The sequence below is a fragment of the Trachurus trachurus genome (assembly GCF_905171665.1).
Source record: "Trachurus trachurus genome assembly, chromosome: 16".
Lineage (NCBI taxonomy): Eukaryota > Metazoa > Chordata > Actinopteri > Carangiformes > Carangidae > Trachurus > Trachurus trachurus.
Genome location: NC_139902.1, coordinates 3,444,195 through 3,470,667, shown reverse-complemented (window position 1 = coordinate 3,470,667; position 26,473 = coordinate 3,444,195). Strand labels below are relative to the sequence as shown.

The following is a 26,473-nucleotide window of genomic DNA, read 5'->3' as shown; positions in this document are numbered from 1 at the left end:
CATATCACTCAGAGCATCAGTGTGTTTTCCTTCAGTGAAACCTTGTTAAAACATTCCCTGGATCTCCACCAGAGAATAAATCACTGGGAGCTTGGCTGGCGTCCGGACCATCCAGCATCTGAACATTTGTTGGTGTGTCGTTGGAGACAAACAAGTGGGACAGAAGACACGTGTCCTCGGTGGAGCTGGCTTTGACCAGCTGAGACTGTTGGTTGTTGTTCTGAACTGCAGTTCATCGTGTGGCTGCTGCTGCTGTTGTGGTGTTTGTGCGTTCACCCCCTCGTGCATCACCCAGTAATTCCCCATGGATCATTCTGACACATTCACCAGTGAGACACTTGCATCGTATTTTCATTTTATTCCTAGTATAAGAGACATACAATGGTATTCTGTGAGACCAAATTCAGAGTAATTCAAGAGGTGTAGCCTGAAAATCAAACAGGAAAAAAACAACAACATAATACTGAATCAATGAGACCCCGCCCAGATAGTATGTATTTACACTAAATCAAATACTGATAGAGCTTTTAGAGGCGAGGCGCTCCCTCTCCCAACAATCTGTCACCGGCAGATTCAAACTAAAGAAACACACTCTTCAAACACACCAGCTGACACAATTCCTCTTGTCAAATGTCACGGGCGCGACCTCACGTCAGGTTGGATGTTTTTTGTGTTGTGTTGTTTGAAAGGCTGCCTTTCTGTTCCTTATACAACCAACCTGCTGGTCAAGCCATGTCTTCCTTCATTTACTGGAGCTGGAGTATGAATGGTAAACTTTAACATCGGGTCAAATGAGCTCTGGGAAATTTTGATCGATAAGACACTACTTTCAGATACAGTAAATAGCGCAGTGCTGTTTTCACAGAAATTGATCACGGTTCCAGTCGACCGTGGCCGGAGTGACTCTGCTGAAAAGTGCAGCGTCCTGAAGGCGTGGTCACTCGGAGGCAGCGCCGACCGGCATGGCCATCCCTGAGGGGAACGCTCTCCCCGCCCCGCCCCCACCCCAGCGGATGTTCGGCAAGCGTGGCCGCCTGGGACCGATCGCTTCCCCTGGTATCGATCCAAGAGACAATCTCAGCTTGTCGGATCACAGTTCATTGCACTTCTCCACGTTTCAACATGTTTCCTAGACAGAGACTTTGTCTCCACTCCCGTTTGTTTTGCTTCCTGACACCCGGTGACACAGGTGAGTCAAAGCCTACAGCAGTAACCATTGTAGAAGTCTAAAGTCTTCACTCCTCAAAACAACAGCCAAACACATTATTTGTCTCTACTATTTCCTCTAATAAAAACTAAAAAAAAAAAAAACTATTTCCTGACATTCAGAACTGCAGCAGAATACTCTTACTTACTTACTCCCTCCACCAGTTAGATGTGACTTCTACAATGGTTACAGATCTGTAGGGGATAAATGAAGAGGAACTGTGAACTGCTCCTTAAGAAACCCAAACAGATGCTAATGCTACTGCTAAAAGAACAACAAAAGTTAACAATGGCACCAAGAGGGAAAAGTGACACCCAGTGGAAAGTGACAAAAATACGGAGGCAGTCGGACCTGAATGTCTGCAGTCGTAGGCTGAGTACTTGCTTTTCCCCAAAAACAAAACAAAAAAAACAAAACATCTGCAGGCTCACACTTCAGGGATGCTGTAGAACAAAACTAAACAAAGCGAAATGAAGGGTTTCATTCCAAAACACTGTATCCATCAAAAAAATAAAAAATAAAAATAGACAATTTGAAAAAATAATCCTTGGTAAAAAAAAAAGAAAAAAAGGAAAAAAAAGAAAAGAAAAGGCTCAATATACTCAAGATATAACATAAAATATGATTCTATAGTAAGTATTACAATCATATTCACAGTTACCAGTTTATCAGAACAGGTGACAACTTCTTAAATGACAAATATCTCATTCTGGAATGAAACTCTTCAAATATACATTAGATACTGTATGACACATACCGACGACCATAGAAAATGAAACACCTACAATATACTGTAGCATAGTAGCCGTCCGAGCCCCTTGCATTAACCCCTACCCCCCATGTCACACACTATTATTAAATAAGGCACACATTTACACATACAGTTAAAATTTGGCTAGTAATTATTCCTTTATTTACAACCAATAGCCACAAAGTTAATAATTAGAATAATTGCAGTCCGTTCTATGTTTTATGTCTGTTGTCGTGACGCCGGGCGGCATGTGGCGCGTTTGTCTCGTCCTCTTTGGGTCCAAAAATATTTCAGAGCGTACAGTTTAGTTTATTTCCATTGCGGGGGATGTTCGACCCGCTGGATTCTGTGGAGCACCAATCTTATAGAAACATTCTCGAGGAACTTAAATGGACCCGATCGCGTCACGTCTGACCTGACGTCTGCTGGGGCGGGAAAAAGAAAAAAAAAAAAGGGAGAAAAGACGAGTATAGCTGCTTTGTTGAAGTTTTTCCTCTCGTTTGTCGACTCCAACCAATTTGGTTCACTGTTTTTCAGCCAACTGACGACGAGCCGTGTTGATGAAGTGCATGATTTTTTTTGGGGGGGAGGGGTCGTTTGATATGCCCAAAGATGAAAGAGTATAGTAAGGCAAAGACATAACTACTTTCAGGGGGATTTTGCTGACTTTTCACCACAGGTTACATATACTGCATATGTATATGTATACATATACGGTGTGGATATAAACACACATATATATACACACACATGCATAATATAAACACATTCGGGGGTGGGGTGGGTGGGGACTGGTTGCCAACACTACATCAGAAAAAAGTTAAGCAAAAGCCTGAATCTAAGCATCGCAGGAGCCTCCGGGCTTTTCACTGTTCAGGATGACTGATGTGTAAAAGTTCCTCCCACATCGACGCGTCCAACAACTAAGTTGCATTGTAAATCCACACTGAGGACATTGGCAGCCTAATATAAGGAGGTGGCGTCACGTCACCCAAAGTCCGCGGGTCTAAAATAAGCGAGTAGCTGAGCAATACCAATATGGTACAAAGATATTCGCTGGACAAAAAGAAGGGAAAAACAAGTTTGGTTGAGGCTTTTTCGTCCACGGTGACACTGGTTGCCACGCGGCCGGTCGGCGGTGTTTCCTTGTGAAGATGCGCAACCTCCAACCCACTGCATTTCTTCAGAGCGAAGGTCCTGTGAGAAGACACGCCGAGGGGGGACTCCCTCTCTAGTCCAGGAGTCTAAGTCCACCTCCCTCAGTAGTTGAACTTGCCCTGCTGGCTGACCGGGGACGTGGCGGGTATGAACAGGGGCTTGGGGGGGACGTCGGGTTTGAGGGAGGTGGCCCGGCGGACGATGGCGCCCCGGTGCGGCACCTCCTGCTCCCCGTTGTAGCTGTGCTGGCGCGTCAGGTAGCCGCTGGGGATGAGGGGGTAGTGGACCTCGCAGGCGCTGCCCGTCGAGTTCATCCGGGCCAGGAGGGGGGGCGGCTGGTGCTGGTGCGGCCCGCCGTTTCGTTGGCTGAAGCTGTGCTGGCGGGGGATCATCCCTCCTCCCCCACCCGCTCCGCCTCCGCCGGGCATCTTGGCGGCGGCGGCGATCAGCGAGTGCCTCTGGGAGGAGTGCCTCCTCTCCAGGGTGGACTGGTGGTGCGGGGGGATGTCGGGCGGGACGTCCATGCGCCGGGTGAGGCTGTCTCGGGGCAGAGTGGACGAGCTGTAGTAAGGGGCCGATTCCGTCTCTGGGATCTGAGGCTGGATGCGGTTGGCGAAGGCTAGCTGGCCTCCGCCGCCGCTGGCCATCAGACCCGACGGGCTCATGAGCTGGGAGCTCTTGCTGCAGCCGCTGCTGGCCTCGTGGATGTGCTTCAGCAGCTCGTCCAGCGACGTCACCTCCATCACCTTCTGCGAGTAGCCCGGGTAAGGCTGCTGGGACAGCACGCGCTCCACGTTGTGGATCTTGCGCTCGTCTGGGTGGAGGTGGCCCCCAACCAGCGGCTGGCCGTTGGACAGGCCGTGGCCGTAGGGGAAGACGGGCTGGTGGAGCAGGGCCGAGCTGGGCCTGGAGCCCATGCTGTGGGACTTTGGTTCTTTGGCGTTGTTGCAGTTCTGGTTCTTCTCCCACTGGTTCTTGAAGGCCTTCATGCTCTTGATGGGCAGCTCCGGGGTGGAGTCCGGCGTGGGCAGCCCGGAGAGCTCCGAGGAATGGTGGTGGAGGTGGTGGTGGTGGTGGTGGGGGTGAACCAGGTCTCCCATGGTCATCCCATGGTGGCCGTTCCGTCTGGGCGGGTGGTGCTCCTTGCTGTTGGCGAAGAAGGAGTTGTAGATCTTCGGGGACGACACCTCCATCTTTTCGTCCTTGCCCTGGCTGTCCAGGAGCCCGTTGAGCTTGGCCAGGCTGCGGAGGGACAGGGCGTGGGGGATGGGGGCCTCGGGGTCTTTGGACAGCTTCTTGGTCTTGTGACCCGTGTGGTTACAGTAGCAGGAGACCAGGAAGCCGGAGAGGAAGGCCCCGAGGACGAAGGCCACCAGAACGCAGGCGATCAGGAGCGTGTAGTGGACGCTGTGGTTGGGCTTGTCCAGCTCCGGCGGCCGCCTCACACCTTCAGGAGAGAAAAAAAGATGGAGAAGAGGTGATTCACAAGAAAACACAAACACACACATTTTCAAGAGCTAATATAGGTCAAGTAGCAGCTGGGACAGACAGGTTGTGTTTACAGGGGCTTCGCCATGTGGGGAACAGCATGGGAGAGGTGTTTGAACTAAGCTCTTGGCTTCCTTTCTTTCCACTGTTAATAGATCAATACAGCCTTTCTTTCTAAGACCTGTGCTTTCCCCTCAGACCGAGAGAGAGGCCAAGAGTTCCCCAGTCAGAGAGAAATCAACTCTGAAATGAGTTAGAGCTTTAAATATTGATGGGAGCACAGCAGCATGGAACCTGATGTCATTTTCACAGACTTTGCTTTCCAACGCTGGGATCAGGGGCGAGAGCACCTGGTGTGATGAACGAGCCAAAAATAACAGGTCGATCCGGCGAGCTCACCGAGTGTGGCGCCTTTTGCCAAACCACCGGCTCAAATGAGGTTGTCAAATTCTTTTCAAAATGAAGCCGAGGGGACGGTCTGTGCAGCAGCGCACCGAAAAAAAAAAAAACACACACAAGGTTGCTTAGCCGAGGTAAATCTACCATGCAAATGTCCTTGGGTGTTGTGACCCCGGCTGCTGTGTTTGCCTAATGGCGTGAAAGGCAGCGACGATAAGAGGAGTGAAACCTGCCACCTCTCGTAATCAGAGCTCATTTGCAAGATGCTGCTGCCATCTGTGGTGTCAGAGCCTCCTCTCCGCCCTTAATGGCAATTTCTGTGAAACTGATTAGTCTGTGCAGCAGGACGACCGAGCTGCACCGAGGAGAGAGGGAGGGGGAAATAAAAAAAAATGCAGGTGTTTCAAACAAGTTAAATTCAGCAGCTCCAGAAGAGCTGGAGCTGGGTTGAGGGATGAAAACGGGGAATGATGATGATGTGTAAATCAGGCCTGATGATGGTTTATGAGACGTTCAGAGGGATGATGATGATGATGAGGCTGATGACTGGTGGAGTGTCAGGGAGATCAGCTGAATGATTCTGTGGCATTAGAGCAGATTTTATGCTGCGTTCAAGACAACTCGGAAGTCGGAAAAAAACAAGCTCAGAGTTGTAAAAAATGAATTGAACGGCGTCGAACTCGGAAATTACAAGTCAGAAACTCGGGTATCATATCAGAGCTCCGAATTCCCGACTTGACGTCACGACAACATCAAAACATGGCAGCCCTCGTCTTAAACAGTTAGAATTTAGAAATTTTAAGTTATTTGTTGAGGTTTTAATGCATATTTTTTGTGTATTATTGCAGTAGCCTATATGAAATACGTTTATATTAAGCTGTGATTGTTGTATTGTGTGAAATTGTGTTCCTCGTATGTGACAGAAATAACGTTTATAACGGTTATGAAGGCCATAACATTATGTGCACTCGTCTGTGGCGTCTCCTCTCCTCTTCATTTGCCTCCAAAATAAACATAATTTGCTGCTGCATATATTTTTCGTATTAAGCTACAGTATGAGCCACAACATGCCAAACTTCCTTCGGGTATCCATGTTTTTTCTCTTCCGAGTTCCTGCAGCGTGAACGCAATGATGTCGGAAGTCGGAAATTTCCGAGTTGGGAATCCCGACCTCTGAGTTGTTATGAACGCAGCATCAATCTTTGCTCTGAACAGAAGTGACAGACGTGACGGACTGACGGCTCTGTGTTCCAGAATACTCCTCCTATGTCAGCAGCACCGACAGAAAGTCATCTCCACCAGTTCTGCACACATACAGAACAGTAAAGTCTACACTATGTGATTTTCTGGGAAACAATTATGGGTAAATTCACCAGATGGGGAATCTCTGCCTTTGCTTTGTGCCTGAGCACCGTCGGGGTTTTCTGCAGCAAAACCACAAACAACCCCAAATCCTTCAGATCTAATGAAATCCTCCAGCCCCTCTGAGACGGGCATCTCTGAAGGATTTCATCTCAGTGAAGAGGAGGGTGTGAATAAAAACCTCCTGACTCACTGAGGCCTGGGTGAACATTATTAAAGGTAATGAGTGTGTGTTAAAGGGGCCAAAAAGAGCCGCTCCTCGCTGTTTGCATGTGATTAGAGGCAAATATTAGGGGATATTAAAAAGAGGGAGAATCTGATCAGGGACTCGTTACGAATCCACAAGAGACAAAAGCGCAAATGAGGGACATCTAACCTCATCTTCTTGAGCCTAAAGAGGCTCCTTACACCAGGCTAACTACACAACCCGTGAAATGGGAAGACGAGGTTTTCGCCTCCTCATCAGGGCAGCTTTAATCCGCCTGAATCTCATTGCGGCTTGGAAAGGATACGGAAAATGTAATCACGCTGGTTTGGGCTGTCATCATGACGGATCTGTGATGCTCCCGGCCGACGGTTTCTAAAGTTTACCACACAGGTTATGAAGCTACCGGAGTTCTCGTTAAACTGGTGTTAAGAGGAGCTGCTGTTTGAACAGTTTTGCCTGTTTACACTGAGTTGTCTTTATGTCCTGTCCTGCCCAGCAAAGATCTGACCCTGTTTACAGCACGATGCCCCTGAAATCCAGTTGTACCTGTCCCACTGGGGGCTGAGATGGAACAAAGGTGGAACATTCCGAACACGAAGAGTAACAAAAAGCCACGGTGAAACTTTGTCCTCTTGGTATCTGAACTGAAGACAGACTTTAGCGCTTGTCGAGGTTTATTATCTCATTGTCGCGTATCAGTACATTAGTTTTCGACATTTTCCCCACATTGAGGGAGAGAGAGGCACCATAGTGCACGATAATCTCTCTGGAAATAACGCTTTGAATGGAGCTTCCAATTAAAAATCCTCAATTCTTAGCCGTTCATTCTCCTGATTGCCTCGACTTATGACCACATTAAAAACTCATAAATCATAATTGCAATCCCAGTGGGAGAGGCAATCAAACGTGATGCTGCAGTGAGCCTGGTAATACCTCTTCTTTTAATCTTGGGCTATATATATAATATATATATTTATATATACAGCTCTGGAAAAAAATAAGAGACCACTTTCATAAATGTTTCTTAAAAGCATCTCTACATGTATGACAGTCATTATTTTCTTTTCTTTTTTAAACACCAACGCAAACACAACTCCTTCTGCTCAATGAGACACTGATGAGGTCATCACCTGAACCACATCTGATTTTATATAAAAATGGGATTAAACATTGACATTATCCCATAAAAACTGATTTATAAACTCTTCCTGAGTTAAAATATTCTTGCTGTGTTCTTTAGGAATAAATATGAACATGTTTTCTTTGCATTATTATTATTATTCAAGGTCTGAAAAGACTTGATATTTCTGTTATTTAGACTGGTTTAGTCATTAGCCAATAAAAGCTCTAAATGACAATATTTTTTTTCTCAATTCTGGGAGAAATGTTGTCGGTAGTTGATAGAATAAAACAAAAAAAAATGTAATTTAATTTTACTCAAACACATACCTATACCTAGTAAAACTAGAGACACTGATAATTTTGTCTCTTAATTTTTTCCAGAGCTGTATATATATATAGTGCCTCATTACACGGGACGCCAATCACCTCCAGTGTTACACTTCCAAGTTTTTTGGGGCTCTGACTGCTCGGCGCTGGCAGTGGAGGTTTTTGTAATGAGCAGTGAACGTCTGCTTTCATCTCAGTGTGGTCTCAGCCTCCTCTAACCTCCTGTAGCTTCCCTCTACCTGTGACTCATCCGCTCCCTCAGGACGGCGACACCTCCCCTCGCCCCTCGCCCCTCACCGGCCCGTTGAGGGGTTCCTCCTGGTTGAGAGAGAGGGGGGTGATGAGTCAAGTGGCGCGGCGGGGGGTAGGTGGGGGGAGCGAGGCGCGCAGCTGAGGTAAACAAATCCAGAGCCTCCCCGACGACCTGTCACAACATGTTTCATGAGCAGGCTGGATGACTCAATCACCGGCCATGTGGGACATATGGTGCCACCGGTCACAGTAAAATTAAGAGGCTGTGAATCATGGCAGCAGCCTGGCAGGCAGCTAGGTGGCGCACAGTTGTGTTGTATTGTTCCACAGCTCCACAGACATATGGAAGCTGGAAACTTGGGTTTGAGACGACACTGATATACAGCTCTGGAAAAAATTAAGAGACCACTCCCAAAATGATCAGTGTCTCTAGTTTTACTATTTATAGGTATATGTTTGAGTAAAATTAAAGGGACAACGAGGAGTTTCTATTTGGTTATAAAAAAGTCTCACGTTAATGTGGATGAATCTACGCTACCCACACTTGTTAACGGGCCTATTTTCGATAAATATATCGTTTTGTCTCTTATCGTTATTTTGTTATTATTAGTGGAGATGCTGGTCGAGCCAACCAGCGTTTCTTTACTTTCGGTATCGTGGCGAGTCATGAGAATAAAGCCGCCGAATCACCGTTTATGGTGGGAACTACGACGGTATGTGATCGTCTTCCAACCTCTGACTTTAATTCTTGATGAATGAAAACATGAGTCTGTCTTGCGCCGGTCAAAGAATTTCACGGTGCGCGGAGGCTCATAAATGTAGTGTGAAAACACTTCACTTTTCCAAAACTCCTTGTTGTCCCTTTAAATTAAATGTTTTTTGTTTTATTCTATCAACTACCAACTACATTTCTCCCAAAATTGAAAAAAAAAATATATTGTCATTTAGAGCTTTTATTGGCTAATGACTAAACTAGTCTAAATAACAGAAATATCAAGTCTTTTCAGACCTTGAATAATAATAATGCAAAGAAAACATGTTCATATATTCCTAAAGAACACAGCAAGAATATTTTAACTCAGGAAGTGTTTATGAATCAGTTTTTGTGGGATAATGTCGATGTTTAATCCCAGCAGTGGTTTTTATAATCTTCAGGTGATGACCTCATCAGTGTCTCATTAAGTAGAATGAGTTGTGTTTGTGTTGGTATGTAAAAAAGAAAAGAAAAGAATGACTGTCATACATGTAGAGATGCTTTTAAGAAACACTTATGAAAGTGGTCTCTTAATTTTTTCCAGAGCTGTATACTTTTCATCTGAAAAAAAAAAAACTCGGGGGCGGGGGGGAGGGATCATCACCTTAAGTAAATGTGATAATTAATGCGGCTTTACACTCGTTTCACAACTTCCCTTTCATGTTTACATTGCTTCAGCGTCAGTGTTCCTCTGTAAAAACATTTCTGTGTCGACTCGGCGCGGCGAAGGCTTAATATAGAGATACCCAAGTCTGCCAAAAGGTAAAAAGACAGATGGGATGCGTGAGTGGAGTCAAGGGAGGGAAAGAGAGGGAGAGAGAAAGAGAGGGATGGTGACAGCCAAGGGGAGGAGGAGGAGGAGGGAAAAAAAGAGGAGGGGAGATGAAGGGATGAAATTCAACCTTGGTGACAAACTGGCATTGAAGAGGGGAGTGAGTGTGAGAGGACTCAAAGATCTAAGAGACAGGGGAGAGAGGGAAGGAGAGGGGATGAAAAGCCAGAGCAGGGGAAAAAAAAGAAAAGAGATGGAGGGAAGGAGTGAATGTATGTGAGAGCAGCAGATTTGGAGGAGGAGGAGGAGGGTGGCAGAGTGAGAGACAGACAGACGTGAAGGGGTGAGTGACAGACCGTCACTCTGCCGGTGGTTTGAAGCCCGGCGCTCTGCAGCACAGCTGTGATACGGTTGGAGAAGAACCGCGGCGCTCCGTGGGAAGACGACGCTCCCATCCACGCTGTTAAAAATAGACCCTTACGTAAACAGACAGGTTCCTCCACCGCGTCGCTGTTGCTGCTTCTTACTAATTGGCCATAGTTTTTCTGCATAAGTGAAATAAAGTATAAGGAGGTCTGGCTGTTGTTGTTATGTGTGAAGTACTTTTTTCTTTTTTTCCTCTGCAGGTGATGAAGTTGAGTCTGAAAACAAATTACAATATAAGTGATGACTTCTCTTTAAAGCGTGTGAGCGATTAAGTAAATGGCTACTGTCTTTGAGAGCTGGAATCGGCTTCATTAAGAGTACAGCAGCCATAACGCTCCTCCATGACACCAATTACCACTAACTTTGAAGTCTCATTCTGGCATTAAAGACATTAAAACATCAGAAACTCTACAACGGTGGAATTTAAAACATGGCTGGGCAGGAGCGGACACTTTTATTCCACTATCAAGGTCGCGGGGAGAGAAAATCATTTTCGGCGGAGGAGCAACTTTTGCTTTTTCCGTTTCCGTCAAGAGTTTTTTTCTTCTCTCAAGGGTGCGTTTAAACACTTTGTAACCTGAGAACAACTTGTGTTCTATTTTTTTGCGCATCAAGTGAAGACGTTCCAAAATAGCCCCTAATTAGTTTCTGCTTCCACAAGCTTACAAGTGCATGTAATTGTTCCCTTAATGGCTACTCCATCCCAGCGAGAAGCCAACGAGACGAAATGGCCCCGAGCTTCATAGGCGAGCGCCGCTTCCCCCCGCCGCCCCCCCCGTTAATGCTGCAGATTTATTTCTCCCTCACTAAAAATAACAATTTAACTCCTGAAAGACACCCCGCAGGTTGAGGATCGGAACAAATGAATTATTTTTTTTTTCCCCTTTTTCAAATCCAGGTGAAAAGCTGGAGCGAGCTCTGCAGCCGCGTCGACGTGAGCTTTGGTAATTTGACAGTTTTAATACCTGATGTCTGCGCGCTGACAGACATGGTTAGCAAACAGAGCATGAACGTGTGTGTCAGGACGCGCACTCGAGGTCTACAGTACGTGCTGTGTGTGTGTGTGTGTGTGTGTGTGTGTGTGTGTGTGTGCGCGAAGGCAGGGTTCTGGCTGTTGACTGAGTGAATTCAATCATGTACACTTGTTATTAGGAATTTGCATAATATTCCACCTCAGTGCTCAGCCAGTTGGATGCAGTTTAATATATGCACACGAGCCGAGGTGATATGGTGTAAATGTAACGGATCCATTCCAATTGAAAAGTAGTAGTAATGAGAACTGCATTTCATTGCAGGTGTGCCGGTGCATACAGAGCATAGATTTCATTACAGTTTTGATTGAATACTGGTAAATTAAGCGTGCAGTGGCATCTGGCAATCACAGCCACACTGTCTGTATGAAGTCCTTCAATATTTACACCTGTGCTTTAAAGGGAAAGTCAGGTTTCCAGGCAGCCGTACTGTATTGATCCATCTGGTTTCTAACACTCATATACAACAGGGAGTTTGGTTAAAGGGTTGCTCCATTCAGATTCAGAAAACAACACATTATTTTTGAAATGAGAATTGTCCAGATTTTGTTTGTGCTGATTAAAGTGTTTAAACATTGAATTTGAAAAACTCAAATGTCGTCTTTCAATAAACAACCTACAAACCTAATCAGGAATATTTCATTACTTTCTACAGAGGAAACGGCCAATTGGAGGTGAATTTGTCAAATGTGACTTTTCAGACTTTTAATGGAACAAATCAGAGTTGTTATTGACTCTGGCAAACAATGTCTTCATTTTCTTAGAACATCAAATCAAACTATCAGCCTGGCGGGGAAATAATGTCATCTTTCAGTCTGGGTAAAGCGACCCTTTACAGAAGCATCTGATGAACTCAACACAAGCCGTTAGACCAGGCAGAGCACATGCACCGGCTGACGTCCGTCCGTTTACATGCAGTTGCGTCAGAAACTTAAAAAAGGAAGAGCTGTTTATTTGCTATTAAGCGGCTGGTGAGGCAAAACGGTTCCAATGCAAACTTCCGCCTGTCGATGGTCTGATCCAAGAGGGAAAAGGCAGCACTGGAAGAATCTTGTCTTCACCGACCAACTTAAAGAGACAGTCCACACCAAAGTCAGCCTCCTCCCGTATGGTGGAGTTCCTACCTCACTCTGCAGAGAATAAAATACTGTATCTGGAGCAGAAACCACCCCCTCATAACAAACAACATCTGCTCATCTCTGTTTGGAAATATAACATTTATTTCCCAAATAATCCTGGTTTTATAGCTGGAGCACACATCTATCAGTGTGTGGCTGTCTTTGGAGTGAACTGCTGCTTTAAGAGATGGAGAAACTGCTGGCAGGCCACTTAAATACCTGTGCACAGTTTCAGCCATCGGCTGTAAATCCCAGAGAGGCAGATCGTAAAAAGGCGGTGGAGAGGGTCAGTGAGAGAGAATTCAACAAAGGAGGCAGGTACATCTAAAGGGTTAGTCCAACTGAAACAAGGAGAAGAAGAAAGGAAAAGAAAACAGGCAGGTAAAACGGGAGAAATGCTCCCCAGAGGTCAGCGAGACAGATTAAAGGGTAAGGGGTTAGGGGCTAAGAGCCAGGACAACTGCGTGGGTGGATTTGATCACTGTGGGCCCCGTGGATCGCCATGACGATGACTGACACCGAGCCGAGCTTTAACGGCCGATGTGGAAATAAAGAGCCATTAAAAAAAGTGCCAGTTATGGAGGGCGGTGTGTGTAATGCCTTTAAGGTTCGTTTTTACAGCATATTGCAGAGTGTGTTTTTGTAGTAAAACATGATGTCATTATAATGACTGCAGAGTGGATGTGAGCTGAGCAGAGGGGAAAATGGCCCTGTTGTGTGTGACCTTTAATGAGCGCCATTACACCAGAACTATGACTCAGGGAGTTTAAACTGGCAGCAAGGTTTCAAAAACTGTAGTAAGTATGTGTGTGTGTGTGTGTGTGTGTGTGTGTGTGTGTGTGTGTGTGTGTGTGTGTGTGTGTAAATTGGCCTGACTTGTGATAAATCATGGAAGAGCAGCCAAAAGGGTTAAAAAAGATGAAGAGGAGTGAGAAGTGGCAGCTGGTGGTCACACTGAACACACACACCGAGTGTGTTCTGTTCCATCTGACCCTCAGCGATCTAAACCTGATTTCAATATTTTAATGTTCAACCTCACACACAGGGTTTGAAATGAGTGACAGCTGCTGAAACTCAAGGTTAAAGGTCACTGAGATATTGGTTGTTTTATTACACTTGTGTGGGCTGGATGGATCTAATATTTTCTCAACACTGAATATTGACATTTTATAGTTTTTTTTTAAAGACCCCTAAACCAAAAATGCCCTTTTTGAAATTATTAACATGTCAATATAGTGTGTGGGCTCTGCTACAATAGCCTGATGCATCAGCCGCTTACTTCATTACATTTCATATAGCGTCTGAACACGAGCCATAGGGATTCGTTTGCTTCCGGGAGGCGGTTGCTTACATTTGCTTCAACTAATCGCTGCTGCTTGGTGGTCACGTGTGCTATACACCGGTTAAGCTCATAGGTTAATCTTGAGCGCTTGAGTTCAACGTCATCGCCTTCACTTACCCGTCTGTTCGCTGATTGGTAGCGGACGGAGCAAACCGAAACGCATTGCTAGTTCCCTGACTATATGGTTGAGGCAAATTAAATTTGCCGGAACCAGTAGGCGGCGCTAGCCTGGCTACTGCTACAAGGCATTTCAGGAGCAAAATTGCTAATCCATGCCATAACTGAGCATTTTAGACTTGAAAATGCAGTTTCAAAACCAGAGTCTGAAAAAACTGGGGTTAAGTCGCTGCCTTGAATGTGGGCGACCAGGGTTAAACCTTGTGTTTTTACTTCGCTTTTCTGTTTCATGTGTCCGTGTCATGATGCATTTGCATACTCATGAATATTCATATAATCTGGATTTTTCAATGAGAGAGAAATAGTAGACCTGTTTTTAGCCTATTTGGGAGCTTTTTTAAACAACTTTTTTGTGGGAAAGCAATTTTAATCAAAAAATAGTCATAGCAGAGCATTTTTACAAATTTTAAAATGCCTCTTTAGGGGGACTTTAATTGTAGGTTATATTTGAGAAGGGTCACATTTATATTTTTGTTTCTTTTTGCTTCTTATTCACTCAGAGGTGGACATATTCATGATAGAAAATGCTGAAGCCGATGTGCAGTGAAGCGGCTCTGAGGAGATGACGTGGTGACGGTGGTTGGAGGGGACGCAGTCAGAGCTCTATCAGTGACTGGATGATACAGGCCCTGTCTGTTGCCATGGTCTTCAGAAGTATAAATAACCCCCCCCAGGACACCGGCCCCCTCTTCATGCAGAGAGGTTCAGCCCGAGTTCACTTTCTACTCTCCTCCTGTAGCGTTCTAATGAGTCTGGAAACGCCTGCTTCACTTGATTTCTATTATTGAGCCATCTCCCTTTGCATGTCAGCTAAATTAGCCGCTAGCCTGGCTTTTTAGTCCGACCGGCGTCGGCTCGTCTAAATGAGCGGCCGAGTGGAGGGAAAGGTCAGATCACAGCAGAGAGCGGGAGAGAGGGGCAGAACGCAGGAACCACCAGTCCTGAGCAACGCTTCTGCCAGCACACGGGTTTAGTGTGTTGACGCGCTCGGGGCTGGACGTGGACGTGGGCGTATTCCCCATCCAGAGGCGGCGGCAGTGAAACCTGACTGCTGGCATTTTTCTAAATAACAGCGGGTCAACAGGTTCCCGGCCCTGCCTTTTAGTCTTCCCTGGTGTTTACATAATCTAATGCAGCTACCCACGTCTCAGCGGATGTTTCACCTCCCGCTTTTTATCTGTCGATAACACAGACACGGGAATTACACAAACAAATGTGGTTAGAACTAACAGGGTTTATGTTGCATGGCTGCCTTTGCTCTTTTTACTTGTAGCTTTTCCTGTTGATATCTCTCTGACATTTCTGTTCACGTTTACTCGTCTTCTTTAAGAGTCGCTCCTACAACTTCCTAATACTGGTGAAACAGGGTCACTGATGATTGCACAGATTAGTTACTGTATTTCCTCAATTATAAGCCGGTATTCAATTAAGAACCAGGTCTCTTATAATAAGATATTATATATTATCTAGATGAACAAATAAAGGCCGGCTCAAAAACAGGCTGGGGCAAACATAAAGTCCTCTGCCTGGGACAGTCGCCGTCTGACTGCCGGAGCTATGACGGGCCGCAGACGGACCACATGCTGTGGAAATACTCTGATTGACTTGAATGGAAGCGATAAGGGCCAGTACCCTGGGCAGTTGAGGAAAATAAAGGCCCTGGTCACTATACTACATGAGGAAATGTGGTATAAAGAAAATCACCAATTTAATTATGTAGAGTAAGTCCAGCCCTAACCCCCTCTGGAAGATGCAGCTTTAATGTTAATAATAAGTGACACTGACTAAACCCTAATGTTTGCTTGGCAGCTAGCTGGCGCGGTGACTATGTTGTTGCCAACAGAGCTGTTCTCTGAGACTCTGAGGGTTCACTCCCTCACACCTGCCTGAGTTGGACATGTAATGGAAGCAGTGTGTCAGCAGCAGCAGCGTCTGCAGTCAGCCATTAGCATCTACACTTGATGCTCTCGGCTCCAGCTGTGCACTCAGAAGTGTTTTGACAGTGCTTGTAGCTGAATACATAATTAATACGCCGTAGGTATACAGTCGGCACTCTGTAGGAAAATACACTCCACTCAGACAGAGACGCTCTAACGTATAGAAGAGCCAGTCCAGAGCCATTATGCTGCCGGAGCAGATGCTGTATTGATTAAAGTGCAGATCTGCTCATTAAGGCTGAAAAACACCGAGCGCGTTGAACGTCGGCGCAGTGTTGAGTCAGGTCTCAGTCCTTCATGACTAATCTGAAGTCAAAAGTTGAGCTCACAGCTTTTGATCATCTCTCTTCACTGGTTTATCAGCGTCTCTGACCGAGCTCAACGCTCCACAGCACTGACAGCTACATGTGTACCACTCTGCTGTATTTATTGTTCCACATTTCACCTGATTAAACTTTCATTTAGTCATTTAGTCGATGTTCTCGCTCTCACTTCTCATCCGAGTCTTAATCTATGGCTTTAGTTTAATGTTTGTGTGTTTACAGGAGCTGTACTGTAAATGCTTTTTGGTACTGAAGGAAGTGATCTGAGATGACCTTAACGGCGTTATAAAATAACAATGTTACTAACGGCACTACTTTTTTCAGTAACGAGTAATCAACCGAAACGTTGGCTGAATAAAAAGTTTCAAGTGAGAAGAAAGGGAGTTTCTCTACTAGTTTGATGTTCCTCCCCTCCTCCGACGTAATCAAAAAAGTTACTGTTCCCCACGTTATAACGCTGTTACTGTTAGGGCCAATAAAAAGTGGCGTTACTTGACTCAAGAAGCCCTGTCACAGAATAATAGACCCATTAAAATGTGCATTATATACACTTTTTCAGTCCATCAACTAGTTGGAAAGAAAAAACGTTTATCTGGAACCAACTCACTCAGTATTCCTCCACACAGGTAAAACACGACTGTCTGTGTGGAGGAATACTGAGTGAGTTGGTTAGTTCCAGATAAACTGGAGGTTAGGGAGGGCGAGTCCAAGTCATTTGACGTATTTGAGCATTTTATAAAAAAAAGAACACAATAGTTACTTTTCCTGGTAATTAATCACTTTTATAATGTAGTAATTCAGTTACTAACTCAGTTACTTTTTGGGGAAAGTACAAATTACTTTTTAAAAGTAACGTGCCCAACCCTGACAACGACCAGTATAAAATACAGAGAGATCCACTTTGCTGTTGTGTTTTCTAACTGTTGTTCAAGTGCCTTTGTTTCTCCTGCCTGGTCGTTCTATTTCCATCCACTATCAGACTACCAGCGGCCCACCTTGTGGAGATTTGTGCGCGGGCTGCGGAGAGTACTGACACAAAGAGATAGGTGGTGAGAAATGGACAGGAAGTGGGAGAGGGAGAGTGGAGGCCCTGGTGGGACTGTGATGCTGTTACTTCCACCCCGTCTCCTCTCCTGCCTTATCAACCTGCCCGGCCTGGCCCGGCTCCTCTCTGATTGAACTGGCAGCGTCACAGTGGCCAGCTGGAATAGATTGTGTTGCTGTTTCTAGCACATCCTAACACCCACCCCCCACCCCTCCAGCCTCCTCTCTGTTGTCTGACTTCCTGGCTCAGGCCCCTGCTGGTTATTTACTTGTTATGGCCTTTTCTCATTTAAGCCTGAGCAGCTCATCATCGCAGCCACAGAGTCTGCCTGTGTGTGTGTGAATGGAAGCTTCTTTCGACCCTCTGAGGATTTATGGACTCCTGACACTGTGCCTGAACAAGCAGCGCTGCGAGAGGACGACAAAAACCCTGGCCCCCGCGCTGCCTCATCCACGGTGGCCCTGGGGGGGTCAGTGCGCTGCGGCTTAACAAAACGCACTAAAAAAAAAAGACACAAATGTGCTGCTAATGCAATCCTACAACACAATGGAAGTGTTTTCGGGGGACATTAAAAAGTGATGAACCTGGAAGGATGGGTTCTTTGATGCCCAAAAGTGACGATTGAAATAAAAAGCATCAAATAGCACGAGTGCATTTCAGCCGACTCAGCGCTTTTTCACTTAATTGGAGCTATGGTGCAAAGGATGGAACTGAAACACTTGGAATTAGACATTCATTGCGCTATGGGACTGCATTTGAAGCGAGTTTTGTCTATTTGCATGTGTTTTCTACAGTTGTAGAGCGTTGAGCCCTCTGGGCCACCGTACCTGTCCCTGCTGCATCACATCCAATTGAGCTGTATCTTCTACCTACACCTGCAGGAATCTGCTCTTCAGGAGAGGAGACACATTAAACTTCCTCTCTCTCCCTGTTGCCTGTTTCTGTTCCCTCTCCATCGGGGTCACGCAGAGGTTTTCTCGCGCCTCTCGCCACAGATACACGGCTCCTTTCCTCCTCTCGAGGGGTTGTAATGTTAATCAGCATGAGTGTGAACTGTCAAATTAAAAATGTAAGAAATAATGAGACTCCAGCCTATAAAGATCAAGGTGTAATTAAATATTCAAGAACTGGTTGGAGTTTCATAGGTCGTGTCATTTACGGGGGCAGCTGGATGCAGCGGCGCGGCGGCTCAAGATGCTGCTGGTTAACGCGTTTGATGACGTGAACACAGAGACAAACTCTCTGTTCCTGAAGGAAACGTTACAGAAAATCTCTGACATTTGTTATTTTGTGAATGATGAATATTGAGCCAAACATATAACCTCTACTCATGAATGATCCCTCTATTTAACTTTCTTTACCAGCACAGATGCTGTGAATATAGCAATGCCACCTTCTGAATTCAGGACGATGATGTGCTGCTGCTGCTGCTGCTGCTGCTGCTGCTGCTGCTGCTTCTCTTTGTGTTACATTGCAGTGATCTGACAATTGCATTTCACTGCTCTATAATATTTAACAGACCAAATAAATAACACATTGACAAACTGCTCAGGTATAAGTGGTGCAGTTTGCTCTATGAGCCTGTACAGGCTGGTGAATGCTTGGAAAACAGCAGACAATATTTGCTGAAGCTCTGAGATGAATGTTGTTGGTGGTCTGGTCGACTGGACATCAGAACCTGGACAGACCATATTCATCATGACAACACCAGTGGAACAGTTAGAATTCATCAAACCTTTTTCTTTTTTTTCTATTATCTTATTTCTATTATGATAGGACAGTGTGAAAGACAATGAATCAGGCTGGAGAGAGGATTGGATTGGATTCCAACCCAGGCAGCTGCGATCAGGATGTTACCTACATGAGTTCCCACTGCAGGAACTTTGGGATAATTTTCCGGGGCTGGGGCCTTTGGTGCGAGTCTCCATAGCAGGAACCGCCCACGAAGGACTAGAATCTCCCAGAACTTTTTTTTTTTTACGGCTAAAGCTAAACCAATCCCTGCCTCAGGTTTGGCTTGTGACCCCATTTTGACATCACAAATTTCTGGTGACCCTGCGCCGTTAATCAAGAAGCGCCAGCTCAGATATTTTTATATGCTGCATTTTATTTGACCTCGTTTTCCATCTGAGAACGTGAAAGTATAGAATACTGTTGTGTAAGATTGTGCGTGGTGTTTTTAATCATAATTAAAATAAATAAATAATAATAATCATTAGTTAAAAAATATTTTATTTCAGGCGTCCCCATTTGAATTCCAGGTGACCTAACGTGGGGTCCCGACCCCAAGGTTGAAAAACACTGGGTTAAGTACTCCGAGCGGCCCCAAATAACTCCTGGGTTGGGCTTCAGGTTTACTCAGTGCTGATTGGGTAAACTCAGAGCGGGATGGCACGCCAAAATGAGCAGCATTTTTAAAACTTAAAGCAGAAGTAAGCGATCCGGTCATTTTGGCTAACTTCTTGTCAGCCGATGGAGTTAGCAGTCCCCGCCCTCGTCCCTACGTCACCACATTCACGCACATCCCTTGGCTGCTCACACAGAGAGGACCGCCCCTTTATGCCGTTCTCTCTCCTCATTGGATAAAGGTTGTAGGATACAAGGAAAGTTTTCTCCTCGGCTTACAGCAGAGCAGAGTGACTGACAGACCTGTGTTTCAGACCAAACACTCTATGTAAGTGATTGCTGTTGGAAGATAGAACTATTTAAGACTTATATTAACACAAATATTCCGCTTACCTCTGCTTTAACAGAAGAAAAGCATTGGTGGAAAGCATCTACACTGCTGGAAAAAACAACAGGAAGAGCAGTTAAAAGAGTCCAGTGGGTCTTATACGAGACATTCCAGTAAAGTTCCTTAAATTTTTACCAGGAACTTCCTTGGTGGAAAACAGGTGGAAGGGGGAGAGGCACCGGAGCAAAGCAACAGCGTGAAGAAACCAAACCTGTTGCATAACCTAGCTGTTCGCTATTAAACGCTTGTGTGTGTCTGTGTTATGTGAGACTGGTTTTTCCCTGATTTAATTTAGCAGATTAACTCTTTTTCACTCATAAATTTTACTTTTTTTTTGTTCATTCAATTACTTTTCTGTTGATAATTGTTTTTAAGCGTGTGATCAAAGATGAATCAGGGCTCAATTTGAAGTATTAATATGATTTAGTCATTTCCATTGGATTGTGGGCCGTAAATCCAAGAACCACACATTAAATCTTTTCAAGTCAGGCTGATGAAAGAGACCCCCAGTGACACACTGCACTGAGTCACAGCAGCTGCAGGTTCACATCAGGACTGCAGACTTTCAGAGTCAGCGTTGGCTGTGGAGGGGAAATGACTTTCGTGGTGTTCTGTAAATGGGACGTGGAAATTATAAATGTAAATGAACAGTGTCGGAGAGAGAGAGAGGCTGAGATGATACCTGGCTTGTGCTTTGAATTTTGTTTTGTGGGAAAACATTGAGGGAATATTTGAGCTGACGAGTTAAATAAAAGATGAGGGAAAGTTCATGCGGGAGCAGCGTTGTTTAGACTCAGGTTGATTTGAGGAGTTAATTAGAGCCGACGCGGTATCTCTTTAACTCATTAAATCTCTCTTATTCCTGGCTGTTGTAATGAGCACATTGAGATGTATGGCTCAACATAACGACGACATGATCCTTCCGCTAATGTTTCTCCTCGCTGCATCTCAACGACAGCACAGCGCTTGTCATTCAGAGTCGGACCGTCTCACCTCGAGGCCGAAGTGAAGCTGTTGGGGGAAATGGAGCATCGCCTCCTCACATGGGCTCGCCCTACGGTTTGGAATTGATTTTAAGATCACGCTGTTGGGTTATAAAGCTCTTCACGGCCGCTCCCTGGGTTTTATATATGACCTCAGAACAGTTTATGAACCAGAGATCCTCAGTCACACCTTTCCACAGTTATATTTTATTCATTGGCTAGTTTTGTTTTTATTGATAACTTATCATTTGTGGTTTTTATTGGCTGCCCTTCTGCTGGTGATTCACCTTTGCTTTATCTACACAAAGACACTTTAATTAGATTTCTGATGTGCCTGTTTTATTTAGCTGTCACTCACTATACAGTATTATCATTATAATTGCCATCATTATCACCCTCCTCATCATCAATATTATTATTGATATAATTATAAAGTTGAGATTAATGAAGTTTTTGGATCAAAAAGGAAAAAGAGAAGAAAAAAAAAACTTGATTAGCGGTGCTGCTGCTTTTATCTGAGAGATTGCTTTAAGTGGAGAGTTACGTGTTAGTGAGCTAATGAAAGTGATGCTTCACCCTGATAGAACATCCCAGCTATTAGCATGCGCGCCGCCACACGGGTTCATGAATGGTCAATGAACAGGAGCTGCTTTTTACTGCTCACAACTCCTTCTCATCCACTATTCAACACCCGTCCTTCACCACAAGCTGCGAAAGAAAACTTGCGTTCTTTTTTTACAGGATGTGTCGGTTCGAGTTCGTCTCTACATTGAGCCGTTTTGTCCACCACATCGCTATGGAAACAGAGGCGGGGATGATGGGGAGCTGGTTACAGTGGAGGCGGGCGTGCGTGCGTGCTTGGAAGTGGGAGGCTTGTTTTACCAGAGTGAAACATGAGGTTGTGTTTTAGTGTTAGTGGTCAGGCTGGTTAGAAGAAGTGTGCTGTGAGGCGTTCAGGGGCCCAGCAGTGCAAAACCCTGCAGGTCAGAGTTGACCGAGGACACACATCCCTCCCCCCCTTACCCTCCATCTCCACACTGATTGGCTCCGAGTCAGGTGACCCTTGTTCCCCCACTGGGGGAGGGCCATCAGGACCTGTACCTCTTTCAGGGTCACCTGCCTCCTTTGGGAATGCCGCCCCATGATAGGTTGTGCTGGCGCTTGTGGGTGTGGTCTTCCCTGTGGTTGCAATGAAGGGAGGGGAGGAGGAGGAGGAGGAGGAGGAGGGAGGGAGGGAGGAAGGGTGACAGAGTGAGTGATTAGTGAAATGTGAATCAGCCGGGACAATCAAACTGCAGAAAAATGAGGGTGAGTCCTGAGTGGAGAGAAAAACCGTCACCCGTTAACACACACAGAGGCAGTGATGATGGTGGGAGAAGGTGATGAGAACACAGAGCAACAGGTCCATCCACCCGGCACCTCGGCTCCACACTCACACACAGACACTCAACACAGCTGCCCCAAAGCTACACACACACACACACACACACCATCACACATCCTTCACTTGTCATCATCACACTCAAAAACAAATCAGATCTACAGCGCCTTGCAAAAGTATTTAAACTTTTCCACACTTTGTCACGTAACAGCCACAAACTTCAATGTGTTTTATTGGGATTTTATGTGACAGACCACCACAAAGTAGCACATAATTGTGAAGTGGAAGGAAAATGATACATGTTTTTTTTTACAAGTAAAAATCTGAAAAGTGTGTCGTGCATATGTATTCACCTTTCGGGGGAAGTCTCTACCACCTTTGCACATCTACACTGCAATGTCACTGCCTATTCTTCTTTGCACAATTCCAACAAGAAATCCAGTTCTGGTCTTTGCACTGCTGCACCTCCATCCCATTCATTCACCCCTGACAGTTTCATCCCTCCCAATTTCAGTTATTCTAATTTAATTAAAACTTGGACTTTTATATGAGCACTGCAGCACTTTATAACTTCATACATCATATCATACATTATGCCAATGACCATGGTCTTCCATTGTTCCGTTTACTTACTATCCAAAGCCTCTAGATGAAATATCTTGCACTGTACCTATTGGTTTTCTCTGCGTATTATTGTCCACTTGTTGTTTTATGTATTATAAGTTTTGTGTGCTTGTCTTTGTGTTTTTTTAATGGCCTGAGGTCTTTTTAACATCATGCCGGAGGACTACAGTTGGAAATGAGCCTTTGGCTAACACTGGCACATTTACTGTACAGCAATGTCCATTAATGTGCAGTGCACTGTCCTTAATAAATAAATAGCTCCAGTTCAGTCAGATTAGATGGAAAACATCTGTGAACAGCAGTTTGACTGGGCCGTTCTAACACAATGGTGTTTTGCATGTTTTGCATGCCTTTGATTTGTAAAAAAAAATCTTCAACATCATGTATCATTTTCCTTCCACTTCAGAATTAACTGTATGCACTACTTTGTGTTGGTTGAATCATATAAATACCAATAAAATACATTGAAGTGGAACAGATCAAGAGGTATGAATACTTGTGCGAGGCGCTGTAGATCTTACAGCACATTCTGTGACTCTTCACACAGTCGTACCACAGCTTGGTATGACTGTATGAAGTGAGCTAACATTCATGAATGCTATTCAAGGAGCTTTGACAATATGAAAACTCCAGAGTATTTTTCTTTAGCGGCCTTGAACTTGAAGCACCCGTCTGCGTCCGCTCTGCTAAGTGTTTTCACAGATAAGTTGAAATAGATACTGGTAATGTCTTTTCTTTCTTTCTTTCTTTCTTTCTTTCTTTCTTTCTTTCTTTCTTTCTTTCTTTCACCACAGCTCTTTTCCACTACCTCAATAGGCTGAGCTGTTTGACAGAGCGCTGCGTCACCTCCAGGCGCAGCAGCAAACGTTACCTCGGCCACATTTGGACTCATTTCAAAACATATGCCGAGGAGCGCGCCGGGGGCCGGGCCCTCCTGTTATCAGACGTATTTATCTCCGCGACACGGTCCACATCTTGATTGTGTTATTAGCTCCGTGTTGTCCTTGAGGTCCGGCGAGCAGCATGCTGGTATTGGCTTGTGCCCCCCGCTCTAATAAGGCGGCCGTAATCACGGCTTTGTGCGGGGCGCGCACCGGGAGCCCAGGCAGAGGGCTCTCTCTTCTCTCTCTCTGTCGCTGCGAGCCAGTCCACGGCGTTCACTCTGAATGAGGGGGGGGGGTGAAGGGGGGGCTCCCGGCTCCCCGTCGGTTCACCATCTGCGCCAGGCAAATTAAAACGGCGCACCGGGGGGCGTTTGGCCCCGGCATCTCGGACAACAAGCTCCAGGACTTCATCATGACTTCAATTTATCACAATTGTGTTGCTGTGAGTGTGCACGTAGGATGGCATTGTCGTTTATCCTCTTTCACTGCTGATGAGCTACAAAAACAGAGGGACGTTTGATTACCTTGACTCCAGCCCCCCCCTCTCCCCCTCTCTCTCTCTGCGGGCTGCCATTGTTTGGGCGACAGGGAAGAAGAAGAAAGACGGAGGCCGAGGTCTTTGGTTGCTCTGTGGAACGAGGGCGAAGAAGCCCCAGTGTGACGACAGCTTTGTTTGGCATATGGGCTTTTTTATTATCTAGGAAAGCTCATAATTGATCTTCAGTGCAAAGACTTAAAAAGGCTTTTTTGTGTCAATCAACCAGAAAAAAAGGCACTAAAAAAAACACAACAAAAACACAAAACAACAGAGCAGTGGAGCATGAGGGTGGCGAGAGCCCCGTAGGATTAGACAGTAGGGTCGCTCATCAAGTCCTGCTACCGACCGAGTGGTAATTCCTCCAGCAGGGAGGCTTTAGAGAGCACTGATGCATTGTGGGAGTGTGGAGGTCTGGGCCGAAGCCTCTGGCACACAAAGCGGCCTCTGTTCTGAGGGGGGGAAAGATTGGAAGAGATGCAGGATGGATGGTTCTGCTGAGCCGTAATGGCCGACATCTTCCAGCATGATGGGCTGCGGTGCTGCCGATACTAATCACCGCGTTGGATCGGCCGCCGCCGTTAGCTCCCCTGGGTCCCAATTTGCTCAGTGACAAAGAGATCCGACTTTGAGCAAAGTCTTAAAAACTCCTGGAAAAAAAGTTGAGGCGGGCGCTTTCGGTCGTGTAGATAAAAGCAAATGAGGCTGGCCGACGGCGATCCCATTGAAAGTGAATGTTTTGGAATGCTGCGGCGGAGGGAAATTGTCCCGACGCCACCTCCTCCATCTTGGGCGAGCCAGCTCGGCGGCGTTTCTGTCTCTGCTCCAGCCGTGCCGGGGGCCGGCGCGGCGCGGCCGGCAGGGGAGTAATGGGACGTGACAGGGATGATGATCCTTCTTGATACAGGGCATTAGGCAGCCGGGCCGGCAGAGCTCCTGGTCCATCACAAGGGCCAACGCTGCAGACAGCGGCTTCAATGTTTAAGCTGCTGGACAGAGAGGGAGGGACCAGCGACAGTGCTCTGCAACCTTGCACGTCCACCGCTAGTGAGCAGAAACACTTCATCTGCAGGAATGTGATGATGTTAAATTGTAAATCACTCTATTATAAACCTGTATCCTTTATTATCATTTAGATTTTATTACTCGGTAAAGAGCTTTGCATTGCCCCAGTGTATAGAATATGCTGTACAGGTTAAACTGCACTGCCTATACAGTACTATTTCTCTTTTCATCTTTCATTTTTCATTTTTTTGAGTTTTAGCCCTGGCCTATGCTTTCCTCACCATAATCATAAAGAACAAGAAGCATGTAGCTCTGCATTATGTAATAACGCCTCATTACGTCATAATGTAATACATTTTCAACTCATGATGTAATAACGCCGCATTTTGTAATAAAATTCTTGAACACAATAATAAACTTTGGTGCATTTTGTAACAAGTTGTTACAAAATGCACCAAATTATTAAATTTTTTTCATGAAAAAAGTGCAACACCTGCATTTTGTAATAATTTGGCGCATTATGTAACAACTTATTACAAAATGCGGCAAAGTTTATTACATATTACGTATAAGAATTATATTACAAAATGTGGCAGATTATTAAAAAATGTGGCGTTATTACATCATTAGGTGAACATTTATTACATTATTACATAATGTGGCGCTACAAGCAGATGATCAGACAGGTATTTAACAAATCTCAGATTTGACCAAACTCATTTGGGGAATAGCAAAAGAGCATTAAACTTAAAAAAACAAACAAAAAAACCCCTAAAACCCCTGTCTTTGTTTGGATTTGCAGACAGACTTCCTGCTCCATCAGACCTACTGCACTGCACCTCCTGTAGCTGTGCATCCAGATATTTTGTCTCCATTACCGACATTATGGCTCCACTTGTTGTTTCACCATCAAAAAAAGCTGCTTCAGATAAAATACTAAATACAATGTGATTTTCTGTGGTGACAGTTGACCTCAAAACTGTCCCATGACCAACAGAAGTCTGGAGCCAGAACCATCCCAGTAAAATCTAATTTGTATTTCCTGGAAGTCCTGGCTGCTGACAGACAAAAAAGACAAAAGGCAGCTGCTGAAAGAATCAAGCCAAAAACAAAAAAAAAAAGTAGTTT

General features: G+C 45.3%; 1 protein-coding gene across 1 annotated transcript in view; it reads right to left on the bottom strand.

Moving 5' to 3' along the window:
- Positions 1–2,738: 2,738 nt before the first annotated feature.
- The window catches only part of sema6cb (semaphorin 6Cb), a 142,099-nt gene continuing 118,364 nt past the window's right edge, over positions 2,739–26,473 (bottom strand). Inside the window, exons 18-19 of the mRNA XM_083989804.1 lie at positions 21,940–22,095; positions 2,739–4,563 (exon numbers count right to left, since the gene is read on the bottom strand). Of these exons, the coding sequence (XP_083845930.1) occupies positions 3,218–4,563; positions 21,940–22,095 (1,502 nt within the window). The 3' untranslated portion in view covers positions 2,739–3,217. The remainder of the gene's footprint in view (positions 4,564–21,939; positions 22,096–26,473) is intronic.